Below are 25,827 nucleotides of genomic sequence, written 5' to 3'. Positions count from 1 at the left end.
TCCTTCTCCAATGCATGACAGTGAAAAGTGAAAGTGAAGTCACTGTCATGTCCGACTCCTAGCGACCCCAAGGACTGCAGCCCACCAGGCTCCTCGGTCCATGGGATTTTCCAGGCAAGAGTACTGGAGTGGGGTGTAATTTGAGAAAATAAAGCTTTTAGCTAGATAAACCAATCATCATCTAACTTTGAATCTGCCTATTACATAAGAATTTAGACAGAAGGCCTTAGAGCCTTGCAGTTATATCTATAGAATAACTATTTTCCTGAACAGGACATACTCAAACACCCTTTAAACAATTTGGCAATTTTATCTAACAATCTAGAACTGTTTTACTTTTATAGCATTACAGCAAGAAAATCATGCACCTACTGTTAAGTCAGCTTCACACTTCATAAATAAAATAGTCATATTAATAATTATTCTAAATATTAAAAAAGGAGTATAATTTCAATATAGGAGGGAGTATGTTCTTTGTATATTACAATCAGCAAATGCAGCATTCGTTTTGGTCACTGAATTTTTGTTTTTGTTTTTCCTTACAGCTTCCTAACCAGTGTCTCTTATTCTCTTCCAATCGTTCTCATGGTTGCCTGGGTTGTATTTATAGCTGCATTTGTAAAAAAGCTTGTTTATGAGAAAGACCTCCGGCTTCATGAGGTATGTTGAGAATCTCTTATTACAAATAAGTTCTACTTGGATATATAATTAATGACTATGATTTTCATAATACCTGAGCAAACTCAGAAAGCCTAACCCATATCTGGCGAATTAGATGGGAAAATATTTTATGAATCATTAAGACTATGGAAATATTTTGTCTTCTCAAAAAATTGCATAGAAGTTGTCTAAGTGTTTCTGAAAACCAAAATCTGAATAAAATCTGAATACAGTTTATAATTCTGACAGTAATTTTTGCCCAAGAAGTTACCTGTAAGACTTAGGCTTCAACAGAGGAAGTTTAAATGCTAATAATAATAATAACTCCTAAGGCAGGAAAACTGTTGGCTTGGTAATTAAGTCCAAATAAAGATATATAGATATAAATACAGATATAGATATAGGTATAGATACAGACATGGACATGGGCAAAGATATATGTCTTGTTTCAGCTCTCAAAAAGCAAATTCTCATTCTAGTATACCTTGTCCCCTTCAATTCTCTCTCACTGAATTGTGATTTATAGAGACTAAGAATTTCATGTTATGCTACTGATTATGTTAAAAATATTACAATGAAAGACATGACTTGGGATATAAGCATGATCTCTTCTGGAGCATATTCTTCATCATTATCCCCAAATCCAAAATATCTTACTTCTTTTTAGGATTTATGAAACAGCATTGTGTGATTTTTTGATTATATTGTAATACAATTATTTTATCTGCTAATTGTATAATGAACCCATTCTTACACTCATGAAGTGAGGTGAAAACATAGGGGAAGTGTTTCAAAGCCAGGGCACAATAATTATTGCAAGGCCTGCCTGACAATCTGAAATAATGAGATTAGAGTAACCTGTTAGCCCTTGTACTTTTCAGACTTACATTGCCAGTGCTTTTAGGCAATTGATTATTTCTCCTTACAAAGTACAAAACACTGCTTCATGTTTTTGTTAGCTCAACATCAGACTTCCAGGGTTGTCCTAGAATTTGAGCCTATACTTCTTCAGGTCAGTTCAGTCACTCAGTCATGTCCAACTCTTTGCGACCCCATGGACTGCAGCATGCCAGGCCTCCTTGTCCATCACCAACTCCCAGAGTTCACTCAAACTCATGTACATTAAGTCGGTGATGTGATCCAACCATCCCATCCTCTGTTGTTGCCTTCTCCTCTCTCCTTCAATCTTTCCCAACATCAGGGTCGTTTCAAATGAGTCAGCTCTTCACATCAGGAGGCCAAAGTATTGGAGTTTCAGCTTCAGCATCAGTCTTTCCAATGAACATTCAGGGCTGATCTCCTTTCGGATGGACTGGTGGGATCACCTTGCAGGCCAAGGGACTCTCAAGAGTCTTCTCCAACACCTCAATTCAAAAGCATCAATTCTTCGGTGATCAGCTTTCTTTGTAGTCCAACTCTCACATCCAGACATGACTACTGGAAAAACCATAGCCTTGACTAGATGGACTTTTGTTGGCAAAGTAATGTCTCTGCTTTTGAACATGCTATCTAGGTTGCTCATAACTTTTCTTCCAAGCAGTAAGCATCTTTTTATTTCATGGCTGCAGTTACCATCTGCAGTGATTTTGAAGCCCCCCAAAATAAAGTCTGCCACTATTTCTACTGTTTCTCCATCTGTTTGTCATGAAGTGATGGGACTGGATGACATGATCTTTGTTTTCTGAATATTGAACTTTAAGCCAACTTTTTCACTTTCCTCTTTCACTTTCATCAAAAGGCTCTTTAGTTCTTCTTCACTTTCTGCCAAAACGGTGGTGTAATCTGCATATCTCAGGTTATTGATATTTCTCGCAGCTATCTTGATTCCAGCTTGTGCTTCTTCCAGCCCAGCGTTTCTCATGATGTACTCTGCATAGAAGTTAAATAAGCAGGGTGACAGTATACAGCCTTGACGTACTCCTTTTCTTATTTGGAACCAATCTGTTGTTCCATGTCCAGTTCTAACTGTTCCAGTTCATGACCTGCATACAGATTTCTCAAGAGGCAGGTCAGGTGGTCTGCTATTCCCATCTCTTTCAGAATTTTCCACAGTTTATTGTGATCCACACCGTGAAAGGCTTTGGCATAGTCAATAACGCAGAAATGGATGTTTTTCTGGAACTCTCTTGCTTTTTCGATGATCCAGCGGATGTTGGCAATTTGATCTCTCGTTCCTCTGCCTTTTCTAAAACCAGCTTGAACATCTGGAAGTTCACGATTCATACATTGTTGAAGCCTGGCTTGGAGAATTTTGAGCATTACTTTACGAGTATGTGAGATGAGTGCAATTGTGCAGTAGTTTGAGCATTCTTTGGCATTGCCTTTCTTTGAGATTGGAATGAAAACTGACCTTTTCCAGTCCTGTGGCCACTGCTGAGTTTTCTAAATTTGCTGGCATATTGAGTGCAGCACTTTCACAGCATTGTCTTTCAGCATTTGAAGTAGCTCAACTGGAATTCCATCACCTCCACTAGTTTTGTTCGTAGTGATGCTTCCTAAGGTAACTTTCAGCTGTGTTTTTATATTTCAGTTATAATTTAGTAAAGGTCTCATCAACTGGTTTGAGCTGTGTTGTTTTCAGAACTGTGTACAATGTTTTCTTAACCCCAGTTTCAAAGCTCAAATCCACATCCTGGACCATAACTTTGGTTGCAAGCTTGTACCTTATATTTTTCTGTCTGATTCCTAGTACTTAGAAGTGAATCTTTACAAATTAAAAGAAAACTCTGAAGTAGAAAACTGTGATAGACTCTGAGTTCTTTTCTATAGCAAAATAAACATCTACCTTAAAATGTTAGAAATGCAGTATATGTGTACATGTGTTATGTATCTGTCTATTCTATATGTGTGTGTGTATAATACATGCATATTATGTTATTTTGGCTTGAAAGTGGTACTCTCTGAATGTAGAGATATTTTTGGGTGTCACCAAAAAATATCAAAGCACAATAAAGAGTTTTTCTCAATAGAAGATATGAAAGGCATTTTTAATGGTGAACTAGTTTCTGTTTGGTAGCTCTGTGTCTTCATTTTGCAGGCATCCACTTTCAAATTTTAACCAGCTAGTCTTGGGAGTCAAAGTTACATAGTGGAAGATTATTGAACTTGGAATCAGAACATCAGGATTTGAGTCTTTCAGTTGGTATTCAATTGTGCCCAATCCCTAAACTCTTTGAGTCATGTCATCTAGACTTTATTCAACCTTATATTTCCAGAATGTACTTTCTCACTGCCAGAACAGAAGAGGCATTCAATTATTCATTTTTTATCAATTCAAAGATAATGATTTTTTGTTCACATTTTAAAGCTTCTGAAATTGAGATATATTTGATAGGGTGTCATAATTCATTTGGCAGTGATTTTTCTTTCTTGGTGGCAGTTATAGTAATGACACATCTTAAAATCAGCAGTGCCCCAAATTTAAAGGAATATGATCTATTTGTGAGATGAATTAATGGAAGCAAAATATTCCTAATACACCTGCTCACCTCCTTCCACCACTGACGGTTCTAAACTAGTCTCCTCCTTTTTTGAGATGAAAAAGCTGAGCCCAGAAAGTGAGAGATAACTTGCTAAAGACTATAGATTAGTGAGTGGTGGATCTGGACTGGCTTTTTTTTTAACCCCAACAGACAGTGTGTGTGTGTGTGTGTGTGTATGTGTGTGTGTGTATGTGTGTTCATCTCTGTGTTGTATTTATTTAGAGTAATTTTTGGTTAATAATAATTACAAGGCATGCCATTTCTTGAACTTTGCCATGCTAAACTTTTTTTTTTTTTTTACTTTATTTTACTTTACAATACTATATTGGTTTTGCCATACATTGACATGAATCCACCACGGGTGTACATGTGTTCCCAAACATGAACCCCCCTCCCACCTCCCTCCCCATATGCTAAACTTTTTTTTTTAATTGAGCTTATTTATTTTATTCTATTTATTTTTTACTGAAAATTTATATATTACGTTATGCAAATTTAAGGTGTACAAATTGTTGATTTGATGCATTTATGTTTTGCAGTGATATTTAACACCCTAGAATTATGCTATACCTCTATTCACGTCATGTAGATATCTGTTCTTTTATGTGGTGAGGACAATCAAGATATGTTAACAGTTCTCTAGCACTTCTGACTAGTCCTTTTCCATATCGTAGCTGCCTTCCCTCTCACAATTTTATTTTAGTAGCATAGACTACTTAGGACTTTTGAAGATAATGGTGGACAATCTCTTAGATTACCAGCAACTCAAGACCATTTCTTAATATTATCATTTTAATATTCACTAAGATCTAAAGCTGCCCATTCTTTACTTCCTTCTCATTCCAATTGAATAAAAAAGTAAAAAACAAAACAAAACATCTTTTTTCCTTCTGTAATTGCTCTCATATTTGGACAGAGAAATCAGGTCAGTTGCTAATTCAACAAAGGCATTCATCTTTGACCTCATGATGGTATGATTCTAGTAAATTCCTTTAACTTGTTGAAGAGACTTAGTACAAATACTAATGCCCAATAAGTTTACTGATAAAATTAATTACAGTTAGAAAACTATTTCAAAATGCCCTTCAGTTGAGCTTTATTCTGCGTTTTTTGCTTTTTAAAATTAAAATATAAAACTATACAAAGGCTGATTTTATATCATGCAGAAGAGTTGTTTTTCACACTGTGTTTTGGTTTTATGGTTATTTTCATCTATTTGATCTAAAATAAGTCATTTATGGGGATTTCATTTTTTATATTCAGTTTGAGACAAAATTTTGGAGTCCTTTCTCTCAGTTCAGACAGGTATCCTAAAATATCTGTAGTCTGCAGAATGATTGCCAAAAATTATGCAAAAGTCTGTAGTTCTATGGTACTTCACTTGAGACAATTTTTTGTCTCCTTTTTTTGAATACCAGTTTACTTCTTTTTATGTCTTGTTGGTATATGCTATTCATCCTACTCATAAGAATATGGAATATTCCAAGTAATGATCACAATATCCTTTATATCCTACTAAAAACAATAACATAAATATCTATAACAGAATATAAAATTTGAATACAAAAATATTATTAACCAGTTCTTGACATTCTTGTTGAATGAAAACATTGCTGTCAAGTAAAATATATGTATATTTATGATTTCTTTTCTTGATAGTATTTAATGTCAGTCCCTGTGCATAAGCTTCTCTTGAATATGATGACTCATTTGTCTAAAATCTCGCAGAATCTCTTTCTTCTCATTATTTCCTGCTGAGAACTGGAGCAGAGTTTGATCACTGTGCAGAGGGGTTTTCCTGAGCAACAGGTTATCAGATATTGATGAATTGCTCCAGCAGGTTTGGGAGACTTGAGACAAGTGGCTGTTTGATTAGAAGCTGGCACTTGCATCTGTCACTCTGAGGCGACACCAGCGACATCCAAGACAGCACAGCCAGTCGTTCTCTGTGGGCCACCTTCCATTAGCAAGCTTGGTCTTGTTGATTATCACAAAGTTGGCAGTGAATCTGCGTGATTTATGGATGACCTACATACACTCATTGCTTTTTCTCTTTATATATAACAGCTGTTCCTCTCATGGCATAAAATCCTGAAGTTTAATTCTGAAGTTTGATGCTAGAATGCTAAGTAGTAAACACTGTTGAAAACACCTAATCTGTGCTATTTTGATAAAAAGCAATGATCAGTCTCCAATGTTTACCAGTTCTTGGGAACAGAAATCTGATCTTGAGCCTTGAAAACTTCCAAATTACCTTGAGCCTTGAAAACGTCCAAATTACCTTGAGCCTTGAAAAGTTCCAAATTACCATGAAAAACATCTTCACTCCTGCTCTTTGGGTTTGCTAAATTATTTTTAACAAGGCTATGAATGGAGAATTGTCTAGATATATAAATGTTTTATACTGAAGCTATCCACTGTCAGGGAAGGAAAACACATTTATAAACATGAAGTCATCTCTGTTTCATGTCCTTGATAGCATTCTGGATACTTCATATCCACTTTGTAAAATATAGTGATACTGCCTCCTCCTGACATACATTGCTGTTGGGTGGAGGAGAAATTTTTGTATAGGCCAATGAAATTAAGTGGCGAATATCAGCTTTCAGATAGTTACATGGGTTCTATAACTTCCCATATAATTATATTCAAATAACATTAAAAACATTAAAATACAAATAATGGGAAAGGCCAAAATACAAAAAAAATTGGTATCTCTGAAATGAAGGCATCAAACATGACACAGTAATTTTGCAAACTGGGTGGGGTATAGGGAAATTGCTAAAATAAGATCTATGAGTTCTCTTTCACACCAAAATCTAATTTTCTTTTCAATGATAGATACATAGCAATTGGATAAAACCTTCCATAGTGAATCTTTACTCCATGCTGATTTTTTTTTACTTTGACACACACATCTATTCCTATAGAAACATAGGTTGAATCTTTACTGCAAAATGTGCAGGGTCTGGGAGGAAAGGAGTAGTAGGGAGAGAAGAGGGTGAGGAAAAGGGCAAAGTTAAGAGGAAAAGACACAGACTTCCTTAGTGGTGACTAGCTTAAGGCCCACAGCTTAGACTAGTGGCAGTCAGGTAGCTGTTTCCATGGTAACAACTGGAGCAACAGAGTTATCAAAACGTGATAAATTGCAAAGGCAGAAAGTAAAAATCATATTTTGCTAGTATAGTAAAAGATTTGGCACATTCCCTATTTTTTTCCTAGACAAGTTAGATTTAAAGGGGAGGACATTGTACATCCTTGATTTAAAAAAAAAAGTGGATTACAAAGCTGTTAGTGGAACATTTATTTTGTTCTTTTTAAGATGGAATATTAGATTCATAAACTTACTATTAATCAAGAGTTGTTACAACTAGAAACCGGGTATAAACTCAAGCCACTGATTCAAAACACCTAAGGTCCTGGGGGCTTCAGATCATTCAGAATCCTTTTGAGTTAATGCAAAAACACCTCATGTTGGTCTGTCTTTCCACCTTGATGGAATGCCTTGACCACTAAGGATATCACTGAGATAATACATAATATCAGTTGAGAGAGAGGTATAGATTATCTAAGATGTATGTGTTCATTTTGGGTGCATGGATTTTTTAAAATTTTTTTGGAAAACAAAGATAACAAACCTGACCTAGATTGTTATTGATTTTAAGGATAGGGAAATTATGCCAAAAAGCAGAAAGTCTTCTTCAAAGTTTGCATAGTTTAACATCTTAGGAATCTAGTCTACTTTATTTCTTACAGGAATATGACTAATTATTGTGTTGTTCATTAAGGTTTAGTTGAAAATAATGGAGTTTTATTGTCTCAGTCCATATATTGAATTTGAAATAAATCATGAGTTTTCACCAACTTGAAATATTCTTACCTGCACAAATATCAAATTCATGTTGTAAAATTCTGCAAGGGATAACATAAATTTTTGTCTATTCTCAACTAGTTTAATCTGGAAACATCACTTAGATACCAGTTATAAAATGAGTTTGTCAAAAAATAAAAACCTCACCATCCAAATCATTCATTACTTTGGGGCAGTCTGGGAGCTACAATCTAAGATGGACTGAAATAAATAGCCACGTTAATGTCACATAGTAGCGTGGACAAATGCTATACTTAGAAACATCATTAAAATGCCTAGTTTCATGTGTTTGAAGAGTCTCACGGACACTTTGGAATGGTACAGGAATAACTGTCATCTGAGAATATATTAGCTTGAGAAGAAACTAACACGTTTTCGTTTTTGCAGTACATGAAGATGATGGGGGTAAACTCCTGCAGCCACTTCTTTGCCTGGCTCATAGAGAGTGTTGGATTTTTGCTGATTACCATCGTCATCCTCATCATCATACTCAAGTTTGGCAATATTCTTCCTAAAACAAACGGGTTCATTTTGTTCCTGTATTTTTCGGACTACAGCTTCTCGGTTATCGCCATGAGCTATCTGATCAGTGTCTTCTTCAACAGCACCAACATTGCAGCTCTGATCGGAAGCCTCATTTACATCATTGCCTTTTTTCCATTTATTGTTCTGATTACAGTTGAAAATGAGTTGAGCTATGTAATAAAAGTATTCATGGTAAGTCAGCTGTCACAACTGAATGGCCAGGGTATGAAAGGAATGAACTTTTTGTGTGTGTTTAGACCCTCTAAATGTACAAGTTCAGTAATTACAAAATATGCATAACTGTCCTAATCATTGTCTACCATACAAGCATAAGGCTATGAAAAGAAAACTTTTCCTCCACTGTTTCTAAAATCATAATGATCCTGTAAGAAAGAGCAGTTAAAATGTAATATATCATGTTTTGAAGATCATCAAGAATTCTGACTTATCTCTGGCCCAGTTCCATAAATATCTTAGAACATCTATTACTGGCATTGTTCTCATATATGACTAATTTTTGTGGTTTTTATGACATGTAACCTACAGGCATAAATACAAATGCACTGATAGCATATAATCAATTTTGAATTCTTTTCTGCTTTTTCAATTCAAAGTATCAAATTAACTTAAGAATTTTAATGAAAGCATTAAGTTCACTGATATTGAAATTTGGAAAGCAGAAGTAAAGTTCACCATTGACTGAGGCTCATATTAGAACTTTGTTGTTTGTGGAAATAGAAAGGGATAAATAACTTTCATTTGACATTGGCCACCTTGTATTTAAACAACTTTTAAACTTTTTATTTGTTGCATTATAAGTACTCAATTGACATTTTAATATATTTTCATGCATAAAACTTCTATTATTGAAGACAATCTATGAAGTAAAAACATCTTCTGGCCCCTAACATTTCATTTGGTGTTAATCTTACATTGCATTACTCTATAATTACCAATTTTGTAAATTGCTGAACAACATTTAATAAGTTTAGATATGTATTTTGGATTTTTGACAAATATTTTTCAAGCTATAGTTTTCCTTCTTTTGTTTTCTGCTATTTCCTCCCCTCTTCCTCCAAAGTTGTAGTGTGCTTGGTAAGAAACCTCTGTGCTTTTAAATATGATTAGAGAGTTAGTGTTAGTTTTACCTATATACAGGCCTAAAGTTTGAAATAGGTTAAGACCTCTCTGGGTGAAATGTATGAAGTCTACAAGAACTATCATTGTGGTTCATTTTATTCACAGAGCCTGCTGTCTCCAACAGCTTTCAGTTATGCAGGTCAGTACATTGCACGCTATGAGGAGCAAGGCATTGGTAGGTTCACTTTCTTTTCAACTGGATTTTATCTTTCACACCTATAAAATGTTTCATGGAAAAATAAATGTATGTGTTCACTTAGGTCTTCAGTGGGAAAATATGTACAGTTCCCCAGTTCAAGATGACACCACTTCATTTGGCTGGCTGTGCTGTCTAATCCTAGCTGACTCTTTCATTTATTTCCTTATTGCTTGGTATGTCCGGAACGTTTTCCCAGGTATGATCATTCTTCCTACACATACATGCTTTTCATGATTGTCATCATTATAAAACTGCTAATATATATTTTCTAATATTTTATTTGCCAAATATCATCTCCAAAAAATACTTCAATCCCAAAACTAACCAAAATTTTCCAGCCTGAGATAATGCACTGTTGATTTTTTCCCCTGATATTCCTTTAAAGGATAGAATGAATTAAGAAGCATGGAGTCCAGTCTTTCTAAATAGGAGTATGAGATATTATAAAAGGCAAAAGTCAAGTCTTTTAATTCTAAGGAAAATTTATCAAATTCAATGGAACAAGACTAGTGGGGTTCCCCTCCAAGGTCTCAAATGGTTAAAACTTCAACATGCTCAGAAGTTTTTCCATTAAGTCTTATTTATATTTGCATGTTTTTGATTCTATGAATGAATGAAAGAGTGTTACTCTATTCCAGTTATATAAAATTTCTGTAAAAGAGAAAAATGTGGAGACAAAGCAGATCAGTGGTTGCCTCTGACTTGGGTTGAAACCAAGGATTATTTGCAAAGCACATGAGATAACTTTTTGGAGTTATTGGAATCTGGGGATTGTTGTTCTGGTTGCAAAAATTTATTTACTAGAAATCATCACACTCTACATTTACAATGATTAAATTTTATAGTATATAACTGTACCCAGTGAAGCTGTTTATAAAGGAAAGAATTAAAAACTGGCTTTCTTTTTTACTTTACTTTGGAAACTGAGACAACTTTAGTTTTATATAGTATCAAAAAAATGAAAATATTCCCTAAATACTGCATAGTAAATACTGTTATTTAACTTCTGATACTTAATGTTAACAATCGACTTAAAACTACTTTTCCTAATACATTTTTGTTACAGGTACATATGGTATGGCAGCTCCTTGGTATTTTCCATTCCTTCCTTCCTATTGGAAAGAACGATTGGGATGTGCAGAAGTGAATCATGAGAAAAGCAATGGGCTTATGTTTACTAATATCATGATGCAGAACACCAACCCATCTGCCAGTAAGACAAGTAGGTCAACAACATGCATTATTATGAGAGAACTGATGTAAAATTTACATGACTAGTGATTTTAATTATGTTTTTCTAAATGGCAAAATTATCATCCTTTTAGTCATGGATGAATATATCTACACATATGTGTTTGGACTCGTAGGGAGATTAAATCGTGGCTTTTTCTGGGCTCATTAACTCAGTTGGTTAGCATATGGTGCTAATTAGGCCAAGATTGCAGATCCCTTTGTGGTCCAGTTAGATTCACACAGAGAAAAATTTTGTTCCTTGGCCACAGTCTACACCCCTCACTCCAGCCATCTGTCGCTAGTCATAAGGAGTAACCAAGTAACAAGTATGGATAATTTAGCATAACCCATCGCCAACCAAGAACAGACAATTTAAGGCTTGTGACTTACTGACATTGGGTGAGCAGTGTCAGTTTTATAAAGTAAGGATGACCCATATAACTAGTTCTTTCGTAATACATGAAGGAAATGTAGAGAGTAATTAGTGAACTGATTCTGTAACTACAGATCTGAGTAAGCATTGTCCACCAAGTATAGACATTTATTCTATGCATAGGTATCACACTGTTCAACTGGAAGACCAAGACTTAAACTTGTATTTTAAATATTTGAGATCTTTGATTTGAATAAAGGAGAATTCAGTAGTATGGTTCTATATTCTGAGACTACTTTTTCTGACAGAGACAGGTAATATAAACCTTAGAGTGTGGTTCCAACACTCCCATTCATTTTTAAAACAAGTGAGAAAGTGGAAGACTATAATAGACCATTTATATCTGGAATTATTTTTTACTTTGAGGCTTGTGTCTATAGTCTTCAGTTTTTAATTAAGGAAAAGTCTAAATCTGGCTGCATTTTCTTTCCTTGTGAGCTTACAACTCTTCTCTTGATTTCTCTCCAGGTCCTGAATACAAATTTTCCTCCAACATTGAGCCTGAACCTAAAGATCTCACAGTTGGGGTTGCTCTGCATGGGGTCACAAAGATCTATGGCTCAAAAATTGCTGTTGATAACCTCAATCTGAACTTCTATGAAGGTCATATTACTTCATTGCTGGGGCCCAATGGAGCCGGGAAGACTACCACCATGTATGTTACTTTTCAATACTCAGGTGTCATGGAAGCATATTACTTAATATTTCCTCAATCCTTTCATAAAAATAGAGTTGTTACAGCTCCCAGATAGGTTAAGATACCTCAACTTGCTTACTGTAGAAGCAAGGTCCAACCTGTGAGCTCAAAGTCTGGATCAGACCCCCCAGATAGGTTCATTTTGGTCTACCTAATATTGGCCCACTAGTACTTCTTAAAATATTTTATTTCTGTGCCAGTTTTCAAATAAAAATAGGAGAGTTTTCAAATAAAAATGAACATTCCTGTCATCTCTTAAATATTAGAAAGTTTTGGTAACATTGGACCTACAGGCTTAGATAGAGATAATTGTTTTGGACTTACTAGTGACTGTTCTTAAAGAGGGTATCTGCTTTCTGGTTCATCCCAGCTCCCCACCAACTTTACTGCCTCATACAGTCAGTCTGTTTCACTTATTTGCATTTTTATTCTGGCCTGTATACCAGTTTGGATTCACAAATCTTGGTATAAACACACGCAGCCCCACCTGCTCTATTAAATGGATCCTTTGCCTTGATTCATGAAAGAAAAAAAAAAGAAAAGAATCACTAGCTATCAGATATAGATCAAAAAGTTCACAAATAGTACATGGGCTGTTCTTCCTCTCTCTTCACTAGCATTTTCCTGTGTCCTAATGGAGGAAAGATTTGAATGGTTTTAAAAGTGACATTGTTTTGAAATTGTTTCTGTGACTCACCTCCAGTGCTCCACTAGGCTTTGCTTGGAGTGAGCTCTAAGATGCTGCTGGTGTTCTAGCCTTATTTGGGAAAAAGTATCCATTGTCAGATATGCTGTTGACTGTCATCATGAGTAAGCTCAGTGACTTGCCAAAACATATTTTTCAGTAATTAAAAGGGGACAAAAGAGAGTTATGAAAAGAGCAAACATGCAGCTGCTCTCATTTATCTGGCCTGTTTCAGTGCAGAGTTGGCTTTCTAGTGAGAATGTGCTGTGCTTGTGCTAAGTCTCTTCAGTGGTGTCCAACTCTGTGACCCTATGGATTGTAGCCCACCAAGCTCTTCTATCCATAAGGATTCTCCAGGCAAGAATGCTGGAGTGGGTTGCCATGCTGAGAATACAGTGCTTAAAAATTAAGATTTCTAATAAGCAATAAGAGGACAATAAAGAAAGGGGATGGAGAAAGATTTTGATGAGGCTATCATTTTAGCTGAGAAAGTCCCCATTGTAGTTTTCTTAGTATAAGGAATATATAAAGAAATATGTTGTTTGATTTTAATGCATTTTTATGGGAAGAATCACACATTGTATTGATTCTCTTAATTTAATCCACAGTAGTCCTTTAAGATCTATTATGTGTAAGACACTAGTTAGATGGTAAGAGTGGTACAAAAAAAAATATATATATATATATATGTCCTTTCCTTGACTTCATGGGGCTTACATTTTAGTGGAGAAGATGGATATTAAATAACTGCCCAGTTTACTGGCCATCTGAAATACGATGAGGAGTTCTGTAGGTGAGAATATTCTAGTCACAGGGTAGAGTGGGGGACTGAAGATGACCAAAGTTCACGTGGGAAATAGAAATTTGAGTCTTAATGGCCTATGGGAACTACCTGATGCCAGGGATGTGTGGGAGTTTGCTGAAGAAGGGAGTGCATTTGCAATTAAGAAGCCCAACCCTTTCAGTTATTATTGCCACCACCACCCACCATCATCATCACATGTAGTGCTTCTGTAACACCAAAGTATTAGAAGCTTAAAAGCAATTTTAATTCTTACTCCCAATTAATCCGATTTTACTTCATAGCTTGACCTGCCCTGGGAAGATACACTGTAACATTTTTTTGCTAACAACTAAGATATATTTAGTCCAAAAACCTAGATCAAAGTTTTGGTTCACACTTAACATGGTTTCTTCATTTCCAGCTCCATGTTGACTGGACTGTTTGGGGCCTCAGCAGGTACCATCTTTGTTTATGGAAAAGATATCAGAACAGATCTGCACATTGTGCGGAAGAACATGGGCGTCTGCATGCAGCATGATGTCTTGTTCAGTTACCTCACCACCAAGGAGCACCTTCTCCTCTACGGCTCCATCAAAGTTCCTCACTGGACTAAAAAGCAGCTGCATGAAGAAGTGAAAAGGTCAGATATGACAGGAATGAGATCATGTGCTGGTTAACTTCTCTCAAAAAGTCAAGTTACAATAATAATACCAGAAGGAAACAGTTTCTCAGGAAACAACTGTTTTCAGTTTTTCTACTTTCCTGCTATTGTATACATTTAAGGGCCTATGGGTTTGCATAAGGGCCTATGAGAATTGTATACATTCTCCTCCGCAGCCAGTTATTACACTGGAAATAGCTGCCTTCATTTCTGGTTCCTGTATTGCCCCCATTCCTGTTTACAATCTCCATGGCCACCATACAAGTCTTAACTGGACCCCTGGCTTCTACTTTCCCTTGTACAGTCTATTCTTAAAAAACAGTCAGGGTAACCTTTTCAAACTACAGATTTGACCATGTCATTCCTCTGTCAAAGCCTTCTAATAGTTTCTCACCACATTCAGTGTGAAACTCAGGAATGTCCTTATCGAGGCCTGTGAGACTCTTCCTGACCTGCCCTCAATCTCGCTTTTGATTTTATGCCCTTCTGCTTCTTTCCCATTTACTCTGCTCCAGGCATGCTCGCCCAGGTGCACGCTCAGTTACGCTGGGCCTGCTCCCGCCTCCAGGCTCCCCATGTTCCCACTACTTAAAGCAGCCTTCCCCAGACAGCCCTTAGACTTACTCCACCCCTTTCTGGTCTCTGCTCAAACATCACCTTCTCTGAGGGAGCCGCCATGTGTAAAACAGATGCCTAAAATAGCACACCCCAGGCACTCATCTCATGTACCCAGTGTTATTTGTTTTTTCATTACACTTATCATAAAATAGAAAACTATAATCTTCTTGGGAATATGTTTATCAACTGAATTGCCCCTGCATTACTCCTGATACACAATCATACTAATATCATCATCTCCTTGTGGGTTAGGAACATTATCTGCTCGATGCTGTTCCATAGCACCTAAAACACAGTCTGGCAGAAAACAGGTAGGGACTCTATAAATAAAGACTTGTCAAATGAATGAATAAAATAATGAACCATATAGTCCTTATGGTGTTTTCTTAGTATTAATTTTATACCTCCAACTAGATGATAAACAACAGAAAACTGTGTGTCATGAATCCTCAATAGTTTACCTTGCTGAGCACATAATAGTTGTTCAATGAATACCTCTTATTTAGGGTGCTTTTTTTCCAAAATTCAAATATTCTATGTGTAAAACATAACCACTGTCCATCATTTCTGAAGGACTTTAAAAGATACTGGACTGTATAGCCATCGTCATAAGAGAGTTGGAACACTGTCAGGAGGAATGAAGAGGAAGTTATCCATATCCATAGCTCTCATCGGAGGATCAAGGGTGGTAATTCTGGATGAACCATCCACTGGCGTTGACCCATGTTCTCGGCGAAGTATATGGGATGTTATATCCAAGAACAAAACTGGTATGAGTACCTTCTTATAACTTCTCTAGCCAGCAGTTATAGTTTTGCCCTCTGGGATGCAAGCACACAAGTTGAAGTCTTTTCTGTTTATAATCTCCATTAAACATCTAAGGTGTGTTCTTCCTTTTCCCAGGTCTTGTCTTCTAGCTAAATTTCTGGATCAATTAGTGTGTAATTATGTAGAGCCCACTGTGAATTGAGCTCTTAACTGACCTTTGTGAGAGTATGCAAATCCAACAGAGTTCCAAATTCTGCCTAGAGGAGCTTAGAATCCAATTAGAGATACCAAACATACACAAACGAAAATAAACTGAAAACAGACTAAATAAGTGCTAGCAGGATATGAGGCAAAGGAGCAATCAGAGTGGAGTGGATTAATCAGAGAGAAATTTTCAAAAAGTCTTTAAAATTACTGCTTTTTCATAGTGAAGAAAAAGAGGGAGGGAGAGAGAGAGACAGAGATAATGGAAGTGAAGGCAAGGAAGCAGAATAAGGGATTAACAGATGTTGCCCCCACTACAGAGTATGGACATTTAGCCTTACAGCATATTTGCTGTCAACTTATAAGGACACCGCCCCTGCCTCAGGTATTTAGGAACACCCCTTCTGAATTTCTCTTTGATCATTTTGGAAGCCCCTCCCATCAGTGTTTCCATTAGCTCATAAAATGTGACTCTTCATAAATCACAGGATTTACTTGTTTTAACTCAGTATATCTTGGCAACTGTAGCTTCATTTTTCATTTTCGGTTGTTCTCTGTGTTTTCAAGCCAGAACAATCATTCTGTCGACGCACCACTTGGATGAGGCTGAAGTGCTGAGTGACCGCATTGCCTTCCTGGAGCAAGGAGGGCTGCGCTGCTGCGGGTCACCGTTTTATCTCAAGGAAGCATTTGGAGATGGGTATCACCTCACACTCACTAAGAAAAAGGTTTGTAGGAGAGAAAGTTGGAGAAGGCAATGGCACTCCACTCCAGTACTCTTGCCTGGAAAATCCCATGGACCGAGGAGCCTGGTGGGCTGCCGTCTATGGGGTTGCACAGAGTAGGACATGACTGAAGCGACTTAGCAGCAGCAGCAGCAGCAGCAGCAGCAGCAGCAGGAGAGAAAGTACACCTCATTGTAGGGTCATATTCAGCTTGGTGTGAAACAGAAGTAGAATCTGTCCAACTTCATACATTGCTAAAATTCACTATTAACATGTTAGATTCATGTTTCTCAAACTTGAGCAAATGTCAGAACCGCTGAAGGTCTTGGTTAAATCCAGACTTCTGGTTCCACCTTTGAGTGTCTCTGATTCAGTAGATCTGGGAAGGGGTTCCAGAATTTACTACACTTCTACCAATGTCCACATATGACACTGATGCTGCTGTTCTGGGATTGCACATTGAGAACTAACGTACTAGATAAAAGAAAGTCTATACTTAAAGCTAGTGATGAAGGATCAGCCTGTTAGTTTCCCTACATTTCAGCCTGTAAGGCTAAAAATTAGATTTTCCACTCTATAAAAAGCAAATGAAGGAATATACAGTCACATATTCACTTTCTGATCAGTGTTCCTCGACTGGTAATGTGGAGACTAATTCAGACAGACCAGTGATGCTTTCACATCTTCAAAGAACAAAACTGCTTAGTTACTAAGGCTCCCTTACTATCTCAAATAGTGCTATGTATCTATGTTGCGCAAAATGTATATGCTATGACTACTCTCATTTATTTTACATCTTATCATCCTAATGTGACTTCCAAAATGTAAAAAGTAGTTCATTGTCACATTCCTTAATTCAGTTAAAATTTTATTTATTAGTTATATATGATATCTTAATATGTGCCCAAGACATTGTCTTAGGCACTGGGGATACAGCAGTGAACTGATGATGCTAAGATCTCTGCCCTCATGGAGTTTATGTTCTGATGGGAGTGTAGGGAATTTGGGTGGTAAAATTGATAAGTATATAATTTAGAATATTAGCAAATGATAACTACTATGGGTAGAATAAAGCAGAGGAAAGGGCATAGGGAATGCTAGGAAGTGCCATTTTAAGTAGACAGGGTCTCTGAGAAGGTGACAGATGAGCCAGGAGTTAAGGCCAGGCAGAGAGTGAGCCTGTCACTATCTGGGGCAAAGGAACAATTGCAAAGACCCTAAGGAGGGAGCGTGCCTGAGCCTGAAGCATTGAATAACCGAAAGTTTGTTGTTGCTGGGGTGAGAGAGAGAGGGAGGAGGTGAGCAAGGAGGCTGGAGAAGGGACAGGGTGAGGTGGGAGACGAAGCCAAGAGGATAGTGACTGACAGACAACCGTAGTGGGACAGAGACCCCCAGTGGGACAGGGAGCATGAGAGAAGTGATATACTCCCTGGCACAGGTCTGTACTGGCCTAAAAGAACTCGCCACCCTCTGACCGGGGCCCTTGGGCCCTATAGTGTGAAGACAAGGGAGTGTTTAACTTCTCTTCTCATCTCTAGAGTCCAAATCTAAATGCAAGTACAGTGTGTGACACCACAGCTGTGACGGCAATGATCCAGTCACATCTCCCTGACGCCTACCTCAAGGAGGACATCGGGGGAGAACTTGTCTACGTGCTTCCTCCATTTAGCACCAAAGTCTCGGGGGCCTATCTTTCACTCCTGAGAGCTCTGGACAGTGGCCTGGGTGACCTCAACATTGGATGCTATGGCATTTCAGATACTACTGTGGAAGAGGTACACCTGGACATTTCCTTTTTGCTTGAGGCTGATTAACTTGCCGTACCCCTAGAATAAATATGAACAGTTCTTTTTAAAAAGAAAAAAAATTAATGAATGTTTTAAGAAGTAAAGGGAAGCAAAAATAAAGATGCTTTTGATTATATAAAAATTATAAACAAACATTTTACCAAATCAGAAAATCTTAAAATTATCTCAGTACCATTCTTATGTAAGACTGACTTCTGAGAACAAGCATGTTGCTTCAGTTAGAGAAAACATATCTTTTACTACGAATATGTTCCTTTAAAGTCTCAATAAATGTGACAAAAATTTAAAATAAAAATTGAGCTTAAAAGCTAGAAAACATATACATTTTTTTATGCTAATGAAGTGTTCCTGCTTCTCTTTCTAGGTCTTTCTGAACTTGACTAAAGAGTCACACAAAAATAATATGAGTCTTGAACACTTAACACCAAAGAAAATCGGAAGTTCCTGTACCAATGGCATCTCAACCCCTGATGATTTATCTGTGAGCAGCAGCAATTTCACAGACAGAGATGGTAAAATAAATCTAATGTACACATTTTGCTTAATTCCAATGAACAGCATAAATGAGAAAATCACAGGACAGAATTTTTTAATTCAACTTTATAATTTCTAAATTTAAAAAGAATAAAGAAATATAACCTTTATTTTTATATACAAAATATTTATCAAACCAAATTGAATTCCCTATTGCAAAAATATTTTGAAGAACATCAACTTCCTTGTTAGGGTAGTGATGTGTATCCTGTCTAGCTATGAGAAGTCATTTTCAGGATATGACTTATTCCAACTTGTGTTCAACAAGTTCAATACTTCTTATAACTGATGGTGTCCAACAGGGCTTCCCAGGTGGCAATAGTGGTAAAGAACCCACCTGCCAATGCAGGAGACATATGAGATGGAGTTTCGATCCCTGAGTCAGGAAGATCTGCTGGAGGAGGGCATGGCAACCCACTCCAGTGTTCTTGCCTGGAGAATCCCATGGACAGAGGAGCCTGGCAAGCTACAGTCCATGGGTCGCAAAGAGTCGAACATGACTGAAGCATCTGAGCATGCACTGAATTCATGAAGTTGGACTGAACAGTGAAGAATCTATAATAATAGGTTCCCTCCCACCTCCAATTCTTCACACAAGATATGTTTGGAAAACGCTGTTACTTGTCACAGCTTTGAGGAATTGGGCCCTTTTGAAAATAGCTTTTATCCTGTCTTATATTCTTTCTGACAGTTAGTTTATGCCTTTGGAAATGCTATTTACTTAAGGAAGCATATAGTAAAACCATGTATAAATTATGGAGTAATCATTTCAATAGTTTTGCTTAAATTGGGAAAAATCTCTAGGAATAGAACTTATGATGAAACATTTGCTTGACTCTAAAATTCAGAAAATATAATCGCTGGTGTTTGTATAACTCTGGAACTTGGGAGTCTCATTTTTCCTCTGCTAGATTCCTCAGATGTCACCTTTTGGAAATATAATTGTTGGGACTATGGAATTGAGAACTTAGAGCAGGGTCATCTGCTTCAGGAAGCAAATGTTATGCATTCACCTCTGCATTTGTCTCCTAATTTGAAACTATTCTTCCGTCAGAACGTTCCCCTCCTTGACATTATCATTTAGAAAGCACGTATTTGCTCCATTTGATACACCTATACGTCATCGACATGTAATGTCTCAAGAAACAGAAAAGCATACTGATTAACTTTCAATATTTAGCTCCTTCTGCCATTCCCCTTTCAGAGATACGAGTTCTCATTTAAACTTGTTCACTCTATTTAATTGGAATTCATTTTAAATTAAGCAGCTTTGTATTTTTTCTTATCAGCTAAATGAAGATCATAATTTTTGTGCTGCATAATTTGTGATGGAGGATTAAAAATATCCACAGAGTTGACAAATACTGTCATTTTATCACATGTAAAGGAATGCGTGGTGGCAGACCTTCAGAAGAAATGTCATATTTGAAACTATTTTTAGAGGGGACTGCTGAAATTATCTTGTTGTATGAGCACTACTGAGACATGCATTCTCAGTCACTAAGTTGTGTCCCGACTCTTGCAACCCCATGGACTATAGCCCACCAGACTCCTCTATCCGTGGGATTCTCTAGTCAAGAATACTGGAGTAGATTGCCATTTCCTTCTCCAGGGGATATTCCCAACCCAGGGATCAAACTTGTGTCTCTCCCAACCCCTGCATTGGCAGGTATATTGTTTACCACCGAACCACCTGAGAGGCCCAGGCCACAGTTTATGACCTCCACCACTGTGCAGCTCTCACTCTCAGAAGACATGGGAGTGGGGTAGGCTTTCTGGGGAGGAGGCTAGGCATTTTTTCCAATGAGCTCTTTTCTGTGACTGAAGTGGTAAAAATGGAGTTTTAAAATGCTATATAGTCAGTCCAGATTTCTAAAAACAATACAACAAATAAGTACTTGAACTAGAATTGTACTTTGGAGGAGAGCATTTTGCTTTTCCTACGTTTAAGGTGACTTCATTGGGCCCCATGCTGCTGCTGCTGCTGCTGCTGCTGCTAAGTCTCTTCAGTCGTGTCCGACTCTGTGCAACCCCATAGATGGAAATCCACCAGGCTTCCCCATCCCTGGGATTCTCCAGGCAAGAACACTGGAGTGGGTTGCCATTTCCTTCTCCAATGCCTGAAAGTGAAAAGTGAAAGTGAAGTCGCTCAGTCGTTTCCGACTCTTAGCGACCCCGTGGACTGCAGCCCACCAGGCTCCTCTGTCCACAGGATTTTCCAGGCAAGAATACTGGAGTGGGGTGCCATCGCCTTCTCTGACTGGGCTCCATAATGAGAGCCAATTAGACTTATGGTCACCAAGTTACTGACAACAGGGATGAGTTATACTGCTGCTGCTGCTGTTGCTGCAGCTAAGTTGCTTCAGTTGTGTCCGACTCTGTGAGACCCCATAGATGGCAGCCCACCAGATGTTTTGCTCTCTTGTTTATTTTATTTGAATTCAATCTTTTGATAGAAGCTACTTCTTTAATATTAGTAGTCAGTAATACATATTGATTCTGCACTGAGACTTTAGGAGATTGGTGACAATATTCACTTATATAATTCTAGAAGTCTCACTTTGACATTAAGATTACTATGTATATGACAAAGAATATTTTGTGTATAATAATTTATAATTTTCAAAGAACTTTTACATATGCTTTTAAGATGGAGAGACTCAGGCCCATAGCTGATCAATGAAGAAAGTGAAAGTGTTAGTCACTCAGTCGTGTCCAACTCTTTGTGACCGCATGATCGCAGCACGCCAGGCCTCCCTGTCCATCACCAACTCCTGGAGTTCAACCAAACTCCTCTGCATCGAGTTGGTGATGCCATCCAGCCATCTCATCCTCTGTCGTCCCCTTCTCCTCCTGCCCTCAATCCCTCCCAGCATCAGAGTCTTTTCCAATGAGTCAGCACTTCACATGAGGTGGCCAAAGTATTGGAGTTTCAGCTTCAGCATCAGTCCTTCCATTTAACACCCAGGACTGGTTTCCTTTAGGATGGACTAGTTGGATCTCCTTGCAGTCCAAGGGACTCACAAGAGTCTTCTCCAGCAACACACTTCAAAAGCATCAATTCTTCGGTGCTCAGCTTTCTTCACAGTCCAACTCTCAAATCCATACAAGACCACCGGAAAAACCATAGGCTTGACTAGACGGACCTTTGTTGGCAAAGTAATGTCTCTGCTTTTAAATATGCTATCTAGGTTGGTCATAACTTTCCTTCCAAGGAGTAAGCGTCTTTTAATTTCATGGCTGCAATCACCATCTGCAGTGATTTCAGAGCCCCCAAAATAAAGTCTGACACTGTTTCCACTGTTTCCCCTTCTATTTCCCATGAAGTGATGGGACCAGATGCCATGATCTTTGTTTTCTGAATGTTGAGCTTTAAGCCAACATTTTCACTCTTCTCTTTCGTCTTCATCAAGAGGCTCTTTAGTTCTTCACTTTCTGCCATAAGGGTGGTGTCATCTGCATATCTGAGGTTACTGATATTTCTCCTGGCAATCTTGATTCTAGCTTCTGCTTCCTCCAGCATTTCTCATGATGTACTCTGCATATAAGTTAACTAAGCAGGGTCCATAGTCTTTGAAGTTACTTTATTGCTTGATTTATCAAGATTTCCCATAACCATGTTAAATCTCTCTCTCTTTTTTAAAATCAGACAAAATCCTGACCAGAGGAGAGAGATCGGTTGGTTTTAAACTGTTATTGAAGAAGATTATGGCTATACTCATTAAGAGGTTCCATCACACCCGCCGGAACTGGAAGGGCTTCATAGCACAGGTTATTCTCCCCATTGTCTTTGTAACAACCGCCATGGGCCTCGGCACGCTGAGGAGTTCCAGCAACAGTTATCCAGAGCTCCAAATCACCCCATCTCTTTATGGTACCTCGGAACAGACAACGTTCTATGCGTAAGTGTCTTTCCTTTAACTGAAACAACATTTTCCCAATGCCTGCAGAGGTGCATTGTGCCTGAATGAATGTCATAGAATGCTGAAGAATAAAGAACTCAGAGCCACAATACCTGATCCTGCCAAAGAAATAGACAGTTTGATTTATCACAACATGACACTTCCCTCACCAGCAAACAACTGTAAGAATTTTTGTATTTGTCTAAAAATAAAGTTAAGGTAGATTTTTATTTTTAATGAATATTTAATCAGGAAAACCAGATTAGGTATGGATTCTCAATCTGTTGTAATACGTGGCAAATAACTTTTTATTAAATACAGAAAAGCAGTATCAGAATTGTGTATAATATAATGTTATGTATGCAGTAGGTGATCACTAAATGCATGTGATAGGAAAATAATAAGACAGCCAAATAGAGACAGGTGCTTATTTTTTTGTGTGACCTTCTTTCTGAGTCTACATCTCTCTTAGATTTTTAAGAAAATAGTCCTGTATTCAGCATATGTCATTTCTTCAAATTATTCATGAGAATGAGTTTAATATGGAACTCTAGTGAAGGAAACATAAATTTGTTTCTGTCCTTTAATATTATAGAAATTATCACCCAAGCACAAAAGACCTGGTCTCAGCAATGTGGAGCTTCCCTGGCATTGACAACATGTGTTTGAATATCAGTGATCTGTAAGTAGTTCTTTTTTTTTTTTTTTCCCAGCATTCCAGTGTGTGTGCACGGGCATGCATGTATGTGCATGTATGTGGCAGAGTGTGGATGGGTGAGTGTGTGTTGTTTGACTGAGGAGGTCAGCACTCTGACTGAAGTCTATCTTTTAAGACTTTATTTATCTCCTTTAGTTCATTCCGTGGTGAGGCTATACTGAAATAGTAAGAGGTGCTTTATAACTTGTAAAGTTTGTTTGTATACATATTTTCACTAAACAATCACAACCACCCTGTGAATTGTTAATCTCATTTTTAAGATGAAAAAAACTGAGGCTCATGTGAACTAGGATACTTATCAAAAGAAATCTAAAGAGTAGGTTGTGTAGCTAAAGCCAAGACACATGTCTTCCGACTCCAGTCCCCAGACTTTTGCACTATATAGTGTTGCTTATTCAAAATGATGTAGTAACTGAACAGCAACAAAAATTCAAACTTTCAAAATAGTATATGACACATGCAAACTTGACATTAGTGCATTATTTTTCTAAAAATCCCTTTCCCTTCAGAGGAGAGGATGAAAAGAGCAAAGAAAATAAAGGGATCAAGAAGTTCCATCCTGCCACATTGAGGCAATGAGCTTTGGTCTCAGCACTGCTTAATCGTTAAGTGCTGTCCCTCATTCCCCCATAAGATGTCAGATCACTTGGAAATGGTAGTGCAATATATTTTCAAGTTGTGAAAAATCAGTAAATTGAACTGAGAACTATACCTGAATTCAATACTAAATACCCGCTTATACATAAACATAAGAATGTACACACACCTCACTTTAATATCATTCTTACTTGCAGGAGGTGTTTAAACAGAGACAGTCTGGGAAAATGGAACAGCAGTGGAGAACCTATCACTAATTTTGGAGTTTGCTCCTGCTCAGAAAACACCCAGGTAAGATGGAATTTGCTTTCAGTGAAGTAAAAACAAAAGGAACAAATATCAAAGCTTGAAAGATCTTTCTAGATTCCCAAAGAGGGGATATAGTTTCATTTTACAGAAGCTAGTAGCTCAGCGATGTGGATCTGAACAGCTCAGAAACACTGAACTTCAGGTCACTGTTTTAAATCCATCTTAGGACAAACTTCCTGGGGTAGGTAACTCTATGACAGTCTTCGTGGAAACTGACTAAAAGTGAGTTTTGGGGCTCAGTTCAGTTGTAACCAGAAAGCTCTGTGTTTCACACAACAAAATGCCTCCATAATGTAATATTTGAAAGCACGGTGAGATTTCTATCATAGTGGTCAGCTGGGAAGTTAGTAGTATTTAAGTCCAGAACAGAACTCTATATGCCTCCAAGCAACACCTCCAGGATGTGAGAATAATTCATGTCCTGAAAGAAACATTAAAGATTTTCCAACCAACACCCTGTCTGTATTCTATAGAAACACACTTTTGTTTTCTGTGCTTAGTTGCTCAGTCATGTCCGACTCTTTGCAACCCTATCAACTGCAGCCCGCCAGCCTCTTCTGTCCATGGGCATTCTCCCGGCTGCAATCCTGGTGTGGGCTGCCATCCTTCTTCCACGGCACCTTCCCAACCCAGGAATCAAACCCAAGTCTCCTGCATTGCAGGCGGATTCTTTACTGACTGAGCCATCAGGGAACCCCTAGGTCTATCAATTCAGTAAACTTTTAAGAAATTAAAGATTGCTGAAGAAAAGAGGTCACTGTTAGTTTCTGAGAGTCACTATGTTACCAACACTTCCCTATGGGGAGGAATCTAGCAATATTCTCTTCAAAGTGCCATATGATTACATCTTATATTGTAAGTGCAACCATTTTTTGTGGCCTCACATAAGACAGTTATAAACAATAAAAACTAGAATCCAGCAAGCATTTTTGAAATCCTTGCATTATAAGTATTATTCTTACCCAGTTCTCAAAGTGTTTTCTAATCTCTCATCTAACCTAACTAATTCTTTGCATGTTTTATTTAGTTCATAGTAAAAGTCTACCAACTTAGTATTTAAAAATAGAATCTGGATAGATTTTATTTTTTTTTAAAGTAGATTAAAATTTTTTCAACTTAATAGTCTGCTGATGGGAATCCACATTTATGTAAACAATTTTTAAAAGCATTGATAGTATCTGCTAATGCTGATGATATACATACCGTATGGACTCATCAATTCCATTCCTATTATATACCCATCAGAAGTGCTAGTTCACCGAGAGACATATACT

The 25,827-nt window shown here is 37.5% G+C and overlaps 1 protein-coding gene across 1 annotated transcript in view; it reads left to right on the top strand.

Moving 5' to 3' along the window:
- Window positions 1–25,827, top strand: part of ABCA12 (ATP binding cassette subfamily A member 12) — a 204,189-nt gene that overhangs the window by 139,992 nt on the left and 38,370 nt on the right. The window contains exons 23-36 of the mRNA XM_042244200.2: window positions 546–660; window positions 8,401–8,730; window positions 9,784–9,853; window positions 9,939–10,073; window positions 10,944–11,099; window positions 12,012–12,198; window positions 14,131–14,349; window positions 15,562–15,758; window positions 16,528–16,688; window positions 18,224–18,460; window positions 18,858–19,005; window positions 22,677–22,929; window positions 23,525–23,611; window positions 24,442–24,535. Coding sequence (XP_042100134.1) covers window positions 546–660; window positions 8,401–8,730; window positions 9,784–9,853; window positions 9,939–10,073; window positions 10,944–11,099; window positions 12,012–12,198; window positions 14,131–14,349; window positions 15,562–15,758; window positions 16,528–16,688; window positions 18,224–18,460; window positions 18,858–19,005; window positions 22,677–22,929; window positions 23,525–23,611; window positions 24,442–24,535 — 2,389 coding nt within the window. The remainder of the gene's footprint in view (window positions 1–545; window positions 661–8,400; window positions 8,731–9,783; window positions 9,854–9,938; window positions 10,074–10,943; window positions 11,100–12,011; window positions 12,199–14,130; window positions 14,350–15,561; window positions 15,759–16,527; window positions 16,689–18,223; window positions 18,461–18,857; window positions 19,006–22,676; window positions 22,930–23,524; window positions 23,612–24,441; window positions 24,536–25,827) is intronic.

This window comes from Ovis aries, chromosome 2, assembly GCF_016772045.2.
Source record: "Ovis aries strain OAR_USU_Benz2616 breed Rambouillet chromosome 2, ARS-UI_Ramb_v3.0, whole genome shotgun sequence".
NCBI lineage: Eukaryota > Metazoa > Chordata > Mammalia > Artiodactyla > Bovidae > Ovis > Ovis aries.
Note: the sequence above shows the minus strand (reverse complement) of the source record. Positions and strands in the feature narration are given on the sequence as shown.